Genomic DNA, 13,643 nt, shown 5'->3' with positions numbered 1-13,643 from the left:
CAAGTCTAGACAAGAACAGCAATCAAACATAACAGAATAATAATCAAGGACATCAGACAGGAAAAAGCTGGATAACACATGATCCCATTTTTGTTTTATGAGAAGACTCCCACACTCTCCCCCCTCATTACCCTAGTCCCTTTCCAAAGTAATGATTGCATACAAGAGCACCCCTCTCCCCCCTCCAACCCTACTGTACCCATAACTTAAACATACACTGAGATGGCCCAGCATCAGGACTCTTATACTACTACTACTATTAAACATTTCTATAGCGCTACTAGACTTACGCAGCGCTGTACAAATGAACATGAAAAGACAGTCCCTGCTCAACAGAGCTTACAATCTAAATTGGACAGACGAACAGACAGCTAGGGGTGGGGAAATTGCAGTGGTAGGGGTGATAAGTGAGGGTGTTGAGTAAGAGAGTCATGGTTAGGAGTCAAAAGCAGTAGCAAAGAGGTGGGCTTTAACCCTAGACTTGAAGACAGCCAGAGACTGAGCCTGACGTACTGGCTCAGGGAGTCTATTCCAGGCATAGGGAGCAGCAAGATAGAAGGAACGGAGCCGGGAGTTAGCAGTGGGGGAGAAGGGGGACGACAGGAGACATTTACCCAGCGAACGGAGTTCACGGGGAGGAGTGTAGGGAGAGATGAGAGCGGAAAGGTACTGAGGAGCTGCGGAGTGGACGCACTTGTAGGTCAAAAGGAGAAGTTTGAACCGTATGCGGAAGCGGATAGGGAGCCAGTGAAGCAACTTGAGGAGCGGGCTAACGTGAGTATAGCGACTCTGGCGGAATATAAGATGCGCAGCAGAGTTTTTGGACAGATTGAAGGGGAGATAGATGGCTGAGCGGGAGACCAGCGAGAAGCAAATTGCAGTAGTCTAGGCGAGAGGTGATAACCCCATCTTTGAAGAATAACATCTAGTATTCCCAATCCATCCTCCCCGAAGCAAGCAGAGAACCCCAAAAATAACTCCCAATATAACAGTACCAACTTAGGAAACACTCTGAAATCTATTCAATTCTACAGTTGCTTTATGGGAAACTAGTAAAAAAGGCCCGTTTCTGACACAAATGAAACGGGCGCTAGCAAGGTTTTCCTCGGAGTGTGTATGTTTGGGAGAGTGTATGTGAGAGTGACTGTGTGAGAGTCAGAGTGAAAGTGTGAGTGTGTGTGTGTGTGAGAGAGAGAGTGAGTCTGGGTGTGAGTGTGTTTGTGAGAGTGTGTGTGTGAGAATGAGAGTGTGTGCAAGTGTGTATGTGAGACACAGTGTGAGAGTGTGTGTGCGAGAGAGAGAGTGTGTGTGAGACACAGATTCTCTGTGAGAGTGAGTGTATGAGACCAAGCGAGTGTGTGAGTGACTGTGTGGCACATAGAGAGTGAATGTGATACATTGTGAGACAGAGTGTGTGAGAGTGAGAGTCAGAAAGACATTGTATATGAGAGAGAGAGTGTGAGCCTTGCCCTCCCAATCCATGCCCATCTGTCCCCTGCCCCCTCCATTCATCCTTTTCCAGCAATTCCCCTCTCTCCCTGAGCCCTGCCATCTCAATCCATGCCCATCCATGCTTCTCTGTCCCCTGCCCCCTCCATTCATCCTTTTCCAGCAATTTCCCTCTCTCCCTGAGCCCTGCCATCTCAATCCATGCCCATCCATGCTTCTATGTCCCCTGCCCCCTCCATTCATCCTTTTCCAGCAATTCCCCTCTCTCCCTTCCATGACCCCCCCTCGCATCCATGCTCTTTTGTCTCCCATGTCCCAGCATGTCCCGCCCCCTTCTTCCCCCCCCCTTCGCATCCTTGCTGTCGTTTCTCCTCTGCCCTCCCGCTCCCATTGTTCAACTGCCCACCCTCTTCTCTTCCCCCTACATCCCTTTTTTTTTTTTTTTAAATTTACCTCCATGGCGGCGGTTCCGGCAGCGCAGCATCAGGGAAGGAGGCGGCGCTCCCGACGTCTAGCCTTCCCTTCGTTGTGTTCCGCCTTCTTCTAACGTCATCCTTGACATCAGAAGAAGGCGGAACACAGCGAAGGGAAGGCTAGAGACGTCGGGAGCGCCGCCTCCTTCCCTGACGCTGCGTTTTTTTTTCGCCGTCGACGTCATGACGTTTGCCCTGGACGTCATGACATTTGACGCGAGGGCGGGGCAGAGACGGCTGGCAGCCTGGCTGGCTTCACACCACGAATCCACGAACCCTAAGAAATGTTTGAGTGACTTCAGAACGTTGTCCTCATTAGAACGTTCACGGTGCGTTTTATTATATTAGATATTTTGCAAGTAACAATTCCATATGGACGTGAAAGCCCTTCTTCCCTTTGGAGAATTCCAAACAGCCCTTGCCTCCCACAAGTCTATTTCTCCAATATAAAAAAGAGGGAGGCTCCTCCTGCATTCAGTGCTTAAGTGTGCACCTGTTCCCCAATGCATAAGCTTTATTACACAAATTTTTGTCCGAGATCCCATATGCCTCCCATTTATTCAGCAAGACTCCTTTCCAAGAAAAGATTACATGATGACATAGTAACATGGAGGAGGATAATCGAATGGGGGCGCCCATCTCTAAGGACGGCCCCGAAAAGGGGCGGGGCAACTCGTATTATCGAAACAAGATGGACGTCCATCTTTCGCTTCGATAATACGGTCGGGGACGCCCAAATCATGAAATTTAGGTCGACCTTAGAGATGGTCGTCCACGGTTTTCGGCGATAATGGAAAGCAAGGATGCCCATCCCAGAAACGACCAAATCCAAGCCATTTGGCCGTGGGAGGAGCCAGCATTTGTAATGCACTGGTCCCACTAACTGAATGGAAAAAGCCCTTCCCTTGCCGATCCGGAAAGGAATGGGCATGCATGAAGGAAGTTGCATGCAAATGAACTGCTCGCTGTTAGCTCATTTGCACAGGGGAAGCATGCAAATGAGCTGCTCACTGTTAGCTCATTTGCACAGGGGAAGTGACCAAAATGTGGATGTTTCTGTGAGAAGGATGTCCATGCCTTTGCTATGCTTCTGACACCCTTTTTATTTATTTATTTGGATTACAAGTAGCAGCAGTGCGATTTGAACCGGCCACCTCTAGATTGCAAGACCAGTGCTCTAATCACTAGGCCACTCTGCCACTCCACCACTCTATGCCACTCCCTTGAAATTTGGCCATCCCTGTGGGGGGCAGTTGAGGATGTCCAAAATGTTTGAAAGAAGGACCTTCGTTATGCCTCCGCTGACACACACATACCTCCCCCCCCCAGGGACCTGCACACTGCCCCCCCATAGGGATGGCCACATTTCAAGGGAGTGGAGTGGAGGAGTGGCAGAGTGGTTAGAGCACTGGTCTTGCAATCCAGAGGTGGCTGGTTGAAATCCCACTGCTGCTACTTGTGATCCAAAATCCAAGTAAATAAATAAATAAATGAGGGTGTCAGAGGCATAGCAAAGGCATGGATGTCCTTCTCACAGAAACATCCACATTTTGGACATCCTCAACTGCAGAGGCATAGCAAAGAACATACTCTAAAAAAAAAAAAGACAAAAGTTTTTGAAGTTGTTTTTTTCGGGGTGGGAGGTGGTTAGTGACCACTGGGGAAGTCAGGAGAGGTCATCCCCGATTCCCTCCAGTGGTCATCTGGTCAGTTCAGGCACCTTTTTGATGCTTGGTCACGAAAAATAATGGACCAAGTATAGTCCGCCAAATGCTCATCAGGGACGCCCTTCTTTTTTCCATTATCAGCCGAGAATGCCCATCTGTTAACCACGCCTACGTCCCGCCTTCTGTACACTGCCGACACGCCTCCTTGAACTTTGGTCGTCCCCGTGACGGAAAGCAGTTGAGGACGCCCAAAATCGGCTTTCGATTATGCCAATTTGGGCGACCTTAGGAGAAGGACGCCCATCTCCCTATTTGTGTCGGGAGATGGGCGCCCTTCTCCTTCGAAAATAAGCAGGATAGTAACATAGTAGATGACGGCAGATAAAGACCTGCATGGTCCATCCTGTCTGCCCAACAAGATAGACTCATATGTGCTGCTTTATGTGTATACCTGACCTTGATTTGTATTTCAGGGCACAGACCGTAGAAGTCTGCCCAGCACTAGCCCCGCCTCCCAATCTCGGCTAAGCTTCTGAAGATCCCTTCCTTCTGAACAGGATTCCTTTAAGTTTATCCCACGCATTTTTGAATTCCGTCACCGTTTTCCTCTCCACCCGCGGGAGGGCATTCCAAGTATCCACCACTCTCTCCGTGAAAAAATACTTCCTTACATTTTTCTTGAGTCTGCCCCCCCTTCAATCTCATTTCATGTCCTCTAGTTCTACCGCCTTCCCATCTACGGAAAAGGTTAGTTAAAAAAGAATACCTAAATATCGATGAAGCGACCTTCAAAATGCTTGAATGCCACTACATCACCAAAAGGCATGAAAAAAGGTATTGTCCCCCCCCCCCCCCCCCCACTGACATTTGGAGCATTGGCCAACAGGCACCCAACCTGCCCTAGCAGCCTGATGTTGTGATATATGTGCCCTGTAAAGTATTCGATATTGACTCTTCTGTAGCTTCAGCATTTCCAACCTGCTTTGGAATAGCTTTAATTAGTTTTTGAAAATCCACCCCCTGCAGGTCGTACCCTAGATCTCTACTCCAAGCCTCTTTAAGAGGACCACACTCCCGAGGAAGGAGAAAAGAAACCAAAGCTCTATTTGGACCTGATACAGAAACCTGGCCAAATGCATCTCCCTGAAAATGTTTTTCGGATTTTCTGACCTAGTCTCGTATGCACAGCCCTGTGTTCTAAACTAGTGTAATAGTGGTGCAACTGCCGATAAGCAAAGTAGTCTGTGTGGGTTAGGGAAAGCCTCTGCTGTAAATCCTTGAAAGAATAAAAAAAACAAAAAACCCCACATTCTTCATTGAGAAAATGCTCAACCAAAAGAATGCCCATGTCTGCCCATCTATTAAACTGGCCGGATTCCAGCCCTGGTGGAAAATCAGCATTACCCCTACACGGCAATAGATCACTAGCATTCAGATTCTGCTTCCAACATTTCAAAAGAGCCCGCCAGACAGCTCTCATTGGCTGCAGCAATACACTCCCATGACAAGAGCGAGGCAAACTCCATGTCTAGGCATAAGTACATAAGCACCGCCATACTGGGAAAAGACCAAGGGTCCATGAAGCCCAGCATCCTGTCTCCGACAGCGGCCAATCCAGGCTTCAACCTGGCAACACCCCCCCCCCCCCCCCAAAATTAATAATATTCAATGGACTTTTCCCTCAGGAATCTGTCCAAACCCCCTTTAAATTCCGTAAGGCCAGCTGCTGTCACTACATTGTCCGGCAACGAGTTCCAGAGTCTAACTACACGCTGAGTAAAGAAAAACTTTCTCCTATTTGTTTTAAATCTACCATATTCTAGCTTCATCTTGTGTCCCCTGGTTTTGTTGTTGGTTGAAAGTGTAAACAAACGCTTCACATCTGTCCGCTCTACTATGCTCATTATATTGTAGACTTCTATCATATCACCCTTAAGCTGCCTTTTCTCCAAGCTGAAGAGCCTTAACCTTCTCAGCCTTTCCTCATAGAGAAGTCGTTCCATTCCCTTTATCATTTTCGTCGCCCTTCTCTGCACCTTTTCTAATTCCTTTATATCTTTTTTGAGATGCGGCGACCAGAATTGGACACAATACTCGAGGTGCGGTTGCACCATGGAGCGATACAACGGCATTATAACACACTCGTGTTTGTTTTCCATCCCTTTCCTAATAATACTCAACATTCTGTGCGCTTTCTTAGCCGCCGGCAGCACACTGGGCAGACATTTTTAACGTCTTATCAACGATGACTCCCAGATCCCTTTCTAGGTCTGTAACTCCTAACGCGGAACCTTGCACGACAAAGCTGTAATTCGGGTTCCTCTTACCCACATGCATCACTTTGCACTTGTCAACATTGAACTTCATCTGCCACTTGCATGCCCAATCCCCCAGTCTCGCGAGGTCCTCAGGCAGGGGAATGACTGGAACTCGCTTCTGATTGGCCTGTCAGGGATTGAGCTGACATCTGAAGCAGCAGACATCAGAAGCCAGATCTATTTAAGCTTATCTCTCCCTATAGCCCCTGCTTTAGCGTTGATTCCTGTCAGCTGAGCCTCTGTCCCTCTCTCTGTCTGTGCTAGTAGCACACTGTGCATCTCTTGGAGTTTGTTTACTCCTCTTGTTGCTTGTAGCTTCTCTGTGTGCTGGTTGTTCCCAGCGTATGCTTGATTGTTTCCCTTGCCTAGCTGCTTTCCTTGATTACCTTGCTTCCGTGCATCTGTGGGTGCTCTGTTTGCTCTGTCTCTGTGTGCTGCTGAGTTCTGGTAAGAACATTGTTTTTTCCCTTTGGTAGCTTTTAACCTTGGACTGCAGTGTAAGCCCTGCTTCTTCCTGATGTGTGTGTTAAAAGCAGCCCTTCTCGTTAATCTGCTTTAACTCTTTGTCTGCTGTCTTTGTCTCCTGATTCTTGTGTGCATTGCTCCTTATCTGATTTGTGTATGTAAAGGCAGCTTTCCCTGTTTGCGTGCTTTTCTCTTTGTCTCTAGTGTCTGTTTCTTGACTCTGTGGCACAGCCTTGTGTATTCTTGTGAGTGGCTTCCCTTGACCCTTGAGTGCTGTGTGGCACAGCCTAGTGTATTGGAGTGCTGTATGGTACAGCCTAGAGTGTTCCTGTGGAGCTTCACTTTTATAGAGTCTGTGTCTCATTCTGTCCTCGGTTTTCCCTTTTTCCCTCAGGGCGTTGCCTCTGCTACCTGCATAGTTCTGTGTAGCATTTGTTTGCATTCTCTTCTTCTGGTCGTAGCCTGTGCCTGCCAGCCTTTTGTCTGTCACCCCTCTCTTGTGTCACTAGTTAGCGCTGTGTGCGTTGCATGAGTTCCAGTCCCTTTTGGGACCCCTCGTTGATCTTTTCCCTTCCCTACTATATGACTCGGTTCCTGTTCAGCCGTGAGGCCTGTATGCTTGGACTCTGTACGAGTGGGTTCCCGTTCGGCCGTGAGGCCTGCCTGAGTGGTCTATCTCTCTTTTTCTGCTGGTGCTAGTTGAGTGTCCTGAGTGTGCGGGGCTTTGTGGCTGTGGTATTGCGTAGCGCTTGCTTGGTCTACCCTAGGCCTTGGCCAAGATCCTTCCTAAGCCTCAGCCTAGGCACAAGGGCTCATGAACAGATTAACAAGTGGCAAAGCTTTTGATGTTCCTTTTCATCTAGATGTGTTTCTTGGAGGAAAGCTATGGCCACCTTCTGTTGGTTTAGCGTGTGAAGTATTTTCTGATGCTTAATTGGGGAAGAAATACCTCCCACGTTCCAAGTTACAATTTTGAAGGGCATGATGTGATAGCATTGTATAAAAGATACAGAAAGTTGATAACCATTCTGAGAGAGCGATAAGGGCATCCCAGCCAGTACCCCCACCACTCTGACCATAGTATCTTCTGTTGCATATTCCCCCATTTAACAATCCTGAGTTCACAACTTCTGTACCCCCAACTGCAGACCCCAACTTGTATCTTAAAATTGAAAAAAGATCTAATCGCTCCCAGTCTCCCTCCTAGCCAAACAGAACAGTGCAAACAAACAGCAGATCTTCTGCCTTTAAGAAAAACAAAACACAAAAGCATCACAGAACACACTCCCCCCCCCCCCCCCCCCATCCTCACAGTCATTATCAGTGAGGTCCCAGGTATAATTCTAAGATCTCATAAGTCATTTGGAGGTGCTCGGCCTATCACGTTCCAGCTGAGCCACAAAAACTTGCGCTGATTCAACTGTATTATAATATTGAAAAGTTCCATTGTGGTGGATCCTCAGCTTTGCCAGATATAACAAGCTAAAGTGTACTTGTAGTTTATGTAGGTGGCCACAAACTGTCTATGTTGAAGAGAAACTTTGATAGAATAATCTTGAAACCACAAAATCTTATGTCCTTCACACTCCAGAGTTTTACCACTTCTAAGTGCTGACAATATCTCCATCTTGTGATGATAATGAAGCAGTCTAAAGATGACTGTCCTGGGACGGACCGTAGATAATCGCTTGGGACCCAGTCAATGTGCATGTTCTATGCGCAGAGGGCCAGCCATACTTTGTTGTTACAAGACCTTAGGGAACCAAGCTTCCAGAAAACCACGTAATTCCGCATCATGCACCGATTCCGGCAATCCAACCAGTCTTAGGCTATTCCTGCGGGAGCGATTTTCCAAGTCATCAACTTTTTTTTCCAAAGAAGCAACCTTATCTTGAAGGCTCTTAATTTCCAATGAAAATTCTTGCGTTGAAGTTTCCACGTCTCCAACTCTCTGTTGAACCTCCTGAAGATCCTTGGTGAAAGTAGCGAATCGGTGTTCCATAGCATCCAATTTATCTATAATTTGCTGCATATGTGTTCCCAAAGTCTGTTCCATGGTCTGGCGGACCTCTGTGACTATTTCCGACGCCCAAGAGGAACCCATGGTAGGCGAGGGAGGGGCACTTTGCCATCTTTAAAACGTCCTCCTCGTGTAATTTCCGCTTCTTTCTTGGAACCTCAAGTAGCCATACGACAACACAGCACCCCCCAGGCAACTCCAGTCTCTCCCTCGCTGCCTGTTTCCCCCTTGCCGGGCTCAGGATCTGGGGTTGCACTCCAGCAGCAGCTCCTTGTCGGAAGCTCCACTTGCCACTTCTCCAATGCTGCAGTTTCTGTGCCTCCGTCCCCAATGCCCGCCGCCGCCAAACAGGTCCTCCGCGCCACCGTGATTGCTGGAAGCCATGCTGGGAGCAGCCGCAGAACCCTGTGTTTGTCTGCCAAGCTTCCATTCCGGGCTGCAGCTGCGACTCTGATGTGTGTGTGTGTGGGGGGGGGGGGGGGGGGGGCTCAATTGAACACTGCAAACTGCCATGCCTGTTGCCCACAAGCCTCCAGCCAAAGAACTCATCCCTTCACCAGGATGCAGCAGAGGACGAGACACGTGGAGGGGCATAATCGAAAGGGGCGCCCAGGTTTTCCTGAGGACGTCCTCGCAGGACATCCCGGTGAAGGGGCAGGGAAACCCGTATTATCGAAACAAGATGGGTGTCCATCTTTCGCTTCGATAATACAGTCGGGGACGCCCAAATCGCGAAATTTAGGTCGACCGTAGAGATGGTCTTCCTTAGAGATGGTTGGCCCCGATTTTCGGCGATAATGGAAACCGAGGACACCCATCTCAGAAACAACCAAATCCACACCATTTGGTCGAGGGAGGAGCCAGCATTCGTAGTGCACTGGTCCCCCTCACATGCCAGAACACTACTACTACTACTACTACTTAACATTTCTAGAGCGCTACTAGGGTTACGCAGCGCTGTACAGTTTAACAAAGAAGGACAGATCCTGCTCAAAAGAGCTTACAATCTAACACCAACCGGGCACCCTAGGGAGCACTGCAGTGGACTTCAGATTTCAGAAAAAGCTCCCAGGTACATAGCTCCCTTACCTTGTGTGCTGAGCCCCGCAAAACCCACTCCCTACAACTGTACACCACTACCATAGCCCTTATGGGTGAAGGGGGGCACCTACATGTGGGTACAGTGGGTTTCTGGTGGGTTTTGAAGGGCTCATATTTACCACCACAAGTGTAACAGGTGGGGGGGGGGGATGGGCCTGGGTCCGCTTGCCTGAAGTGCACTGCACCCACTAAAACTGCTCCAGGGACCTGCATACTGCTGTCATAGAGCTGGGTATGACATTTGAGGCTGGCAGAGAGGCTGGCAAAAATATTAAAAAACAATTTTTTTGAGGATGGGAGGGGGTTAGTGACCACTGAGGGAGTAAGGGGAGGTCATCCCCGATTCCCTCTGGTGGTCATCTGGCTATTTAGGGCAGTGAGATTTACACGCTAAACAGAGTTTTTGCCCAATGATAGAAACTGAACACTGACTACAAAGTTGTAAACCTAGTAACAGTGTTTAAAACCTAAGACAGTGTGTCTAAGGGTTCTGAGGGCTTTTCTCTGAATCAAAAAGCATTCAGATAATACTAGAGCTATTGTGAATGATTTGAGCTAGAGTCTGTGTTACTTGTAGTAGATTACTAATGTGCTCTAGCCGGTACTGCAGTTCTGTAGTAACATAGTAGATGACGGCATAAAAAGACCTGCACGGTCAATCCAGTCTGCCCAACAAGATAAACTCATATGTGCTATTTTTTGTGTATACCTGACCTTGATTAATATCTGCCATTTTCAGGGCACAGACCGTAGAAGTCTGCCCAGCACTAGCCCTGCCTCCCAACCACCGGCTCTGGTTGGTAATTCATGGTACTGATCCCATTGACAAGCAGTGGCTTCTTCCCCCACGTCTATCGCAATAGCAGACAATGGACTTTTCCTCCAGGAACTTGTCCAAACCTTTTTTAACCCCAGATATTTGATAATTGTCTTAACTCAGGGGTGTCCAACCTTGGCCCTCACCCAGTCGGGTTTTCAAGATCTCCACACTGAATATGCATGAGATCTATTTGTATTCAATGGAGGCAGTGCATGCAAATAGATTTCATGCATATTTATGGAGAAAATCCTGAAAACCCAACTGGGTTGAGGACTGACGTTGGACACCGCTGGTTTAACCTCTCCTCTCTATAGTGACGGTCCTTTGAGTTTGTGTGGCTGTCAGGAACTATTGTTTTGCTTTATTTATTTTTATTTATTTTATTTGTACCCCGCTTTGATTGCAGGTGCTCTTTTCTGTCAGTGTAATAGTTAGGCTGGCACTGGCACAGACTGAAAGTATCCGAGGAGACCCCAGCTAAATGCAGAGAACCACAAGGACTGAAAATATACCACAGGAGGCTCCAGCAAAAGCACGGAGAGCACAGGGAGTTGAGCATGCCAAAGGGGACCAAGAAAAATACAGAAGGTGCAGGGGCTGAAAGTGGGACTAATGTAAGGTGTAAATTGCAAAAAAACCTGGGGACTATTTGCATGAAGGAAGCTGAGGTACGTACGATCCGTCTTTGAAACAGTGTGCGGCTGAAAGGATCCACCAGCCATTCAAGATGGAACCTCCACAAAAATGACGGCCCCAGTATTGGATACTGACAGCCCAGGGCCATTCTCCAGGGAGGGCGTTTTTGCCACCAATTATTCGGGACTGGTGCATTCTGCGAGTGCCATTCTCAGGACGCTTATCATAGTCAGGTCGAAATCCGCAGCCTGAAAGAGAGGAGTTTACAGGTCAATGTCTCACTTCCCAATGATTCTAAATCTGTTTTACCTGCCAGATACCTCCCTCCATTCTCCTTCCCAGTATGTCAGAAGTCCCTGAATATGGTGATTCTGCTAGGGTCGTCAGAAAACTCCTTGTCACCGGGGACTGGCTGAGCTGAGGACTTTTAATTCCACTACCTCTTTGAAAGGCTCTTGAAAGGCTTCAAGAGAAGTCCAGGCTCCTGTATATATTATGTTGTCTTCAGTGTTGCGCTAGAAACCTTGGCAAAAACTACATTCCGCTGACCCTCCATTTCAGATGACATAATTTTATCAGGGGCAATACCAGAAACAGCTGTCTGGAGATGTGGTATTTGTGTGTGTAACACACCAAAATTGATAAAATATTTGCTACTCACCTGCCCAGCAGCTCCCAGTGATGCAGAGCAGGAGGCACAGAGACACTTTCAGCAAATATTTCATAGTACGCATCTCTAGGCGCAGCAGAAAGACCTATTAAGCACAGACACGGTCCATGAGCAATCCAGACAGCAACCGTCACTGAAAGCAGAAACTCATGGACTGACTGCAAAGAGAAGGCAGCTACTGTAACATCACAAACGCATGTGACATCACAGTGACCCATCCACTGACATTCTGATGACTCAGCTCAGCCAGTCCTGGTCATCTACTCCTACTGCAATGTATATGGAGACTCATAGCCCTGATTTATTTCCTAAAACCAGGACTGACTGACTCGGCTTGACCTGGGTGGCACAGATCAGCTAGTCCCTATTGAACCTATTAGAAGTACATGGCCTTGCAAAAGTCTTCACATTGTTCTACATATTCCACATTCTGCTGCATAAGAAATACAGTTTAAAATCCATTAAAGTACATAAGTAATGCCACACTGGGAAAAGACCAAGGGTCCATCGAGCCCAGCATCCTGTCCACGACAGCGGCCAATCCAGGCCAAGGGCACCTGGCAAGCTTCCCAAACGTACAAACATTCTATACATGTTATTCCTGGAATTGTGGATTTTTCCCAAGTCCATTTAGTAGCAGTTTATGGACTTGTCCTTTAGGAAACCGTCTAACCCCTTTTTAAACTCTGCCAAGCTAACCGCCTTCACCACGTTCTCCGGCAACGAATTCCAGAGTTTAAGTACACGTTGGGTGAAGAAGAATTTTCTCCGATTTGTTTTAAATTTACTACACTGTAGTTTCATCGCATGCCCCCTAGTCCTAGTAGTTTTGGAAAGCGCAAACAGACGCTTCACATCCACCTGTTCCACTCCACTCATTATTTTATACACCTCTATCATGTCTCCCCTCAGCCGTCTCTTCTCCAAGCTGAAAAGCCCTAGCCTCCTTAGTCTTTCTTCATAGGGAAGTCGTCCCATCCCCGCTATCATTTTAGTTGCCCTTCGCTGCACCTTTTCCAATTCTACTATATCTTTCTTGAGATGTGGCGACCAGAATTGAACACAATACTCGAGGTGCGGTCGCACCATGGAGCGATACAACGGCATTATAACATCCTCACACCTGTTTTCCATACCTTTCCTAATAATACCCAACATTCTATTCGCTTTCCGAGCCGCAGCAGCACACTGAGCAGAAGGTTTCAGTGTGTTATCGACGACGACACCCAGATCCCTTTCTTGGTCCGTAACTCCTAACGTGGAACCTTGCATGACGTAGCTATAATTCGGGTTCTTTTTTCCCACATGCAGTGGAAAAGATTGCTTTGCTGAATCTACACAACCCACTGTACACTTTTAACATGAATGGACAATTATAGAAATATTCAAAAAGTAATTAAGAATAAGAAACCAAAAGTCTTGATTGTATGTGTTCACACCCTTTGTCATAGGAGATCCAAATGTTGCCTTAAGAAAGGCTCGTAGAAGGGAAAGAGAATTTCAGTTTTGCTAATGTTTTTCCCTAGTAGCTCAAGATGAGTTACATTCAGCTACAGGAAGTTCGTTGTTGTGTCTGAACAGCTTACCATCCAAGGGGCCAATGCAGAAGCATATGAGTAGTGGGCTGTCTACATGCTCCTAATTTGCCACAGGATGCTGAAGTTTATTATTATTTATTGCATTTGTATCCAGTGGTGTGCTGGAGCAGGCTCTCACAGGCTCTCAAGAGCCGTTTGTTGAGTTTTTAAGAATTTTGGGAGCCGGTTCTCCATGGCTACTTTAACAAATGGATCCCAAAATGTGGGCTTGGGCCCCTCCTGAATTCTCTTTTACTTTGCTGGCGAGAGAGAGCCCCCTGTTAACAATTTACCAGCACACCCCTGCTTGTATCCCACATTTTCCCACCTATTTGCAGGCTCAATGTGGCTTACAAAGCACTGTTATGGCATCGCCATTACAGGGTAAAAAGCTACAATTGGTGTTACAAAGAAATCAGGGATGACAGAGAAGAACTAAGCAAACAG

The 13,643-nt window shown here is 47.5% G+C and overlaps 1 protein-coding gene across 1 annotated transcript in view; it reads right to left on the bottom strand.

Moving 5' to 3' along the window:
- The window catches only part of LOC115458283 (serine protease 55-like), a 61,228-nt gene extending 49,539 nt beyond the window's left edge, over positions 1 to 11,689 (bottom strand). Inside the window, exons 1-2 of the mRNA XM_030188147.1 lie at positions 11,611 to 11,689; positions 10,986 to 11,197 (exon numbers count right to left, since the gene is read on the bottom strand). Coding sequence (XP_030044007.1) covers positions 10,986 to 11,197; positions 11,611 to 11,683 — 285 coding nt within the window. The 5' untranslated portion in view covers positions 11,684 to 11,689. The remainder of the gene's footprint in view (positions 1 to 10,985; positions 11,198 to 11,610) is intronic.
- Positions 11,690 to 13,643: the final 1,954 nt, after the last annotated feature.

The sequence above is a fragment of the Microcaecilia unicolor genome, chromosome 14 (genome assembly GCF_901765095.1).
Source record: "Microcaecilia unicolor chromosome 14, aMicUni1.1, whole genome shotgun sequence".
NCBI classification, from domain to species: domain Eukaryota; kingdom Metazoa; phylum Chordata; class Amphibia; order Gymnophiona; family Siphonopidae; genus Microcaecilia; species Microcaecilia unicolor.
Note: the sequence above shows the minus strand (reverse complement) of the source record. Positions and strands in the feature narration are given on the sequence as shown.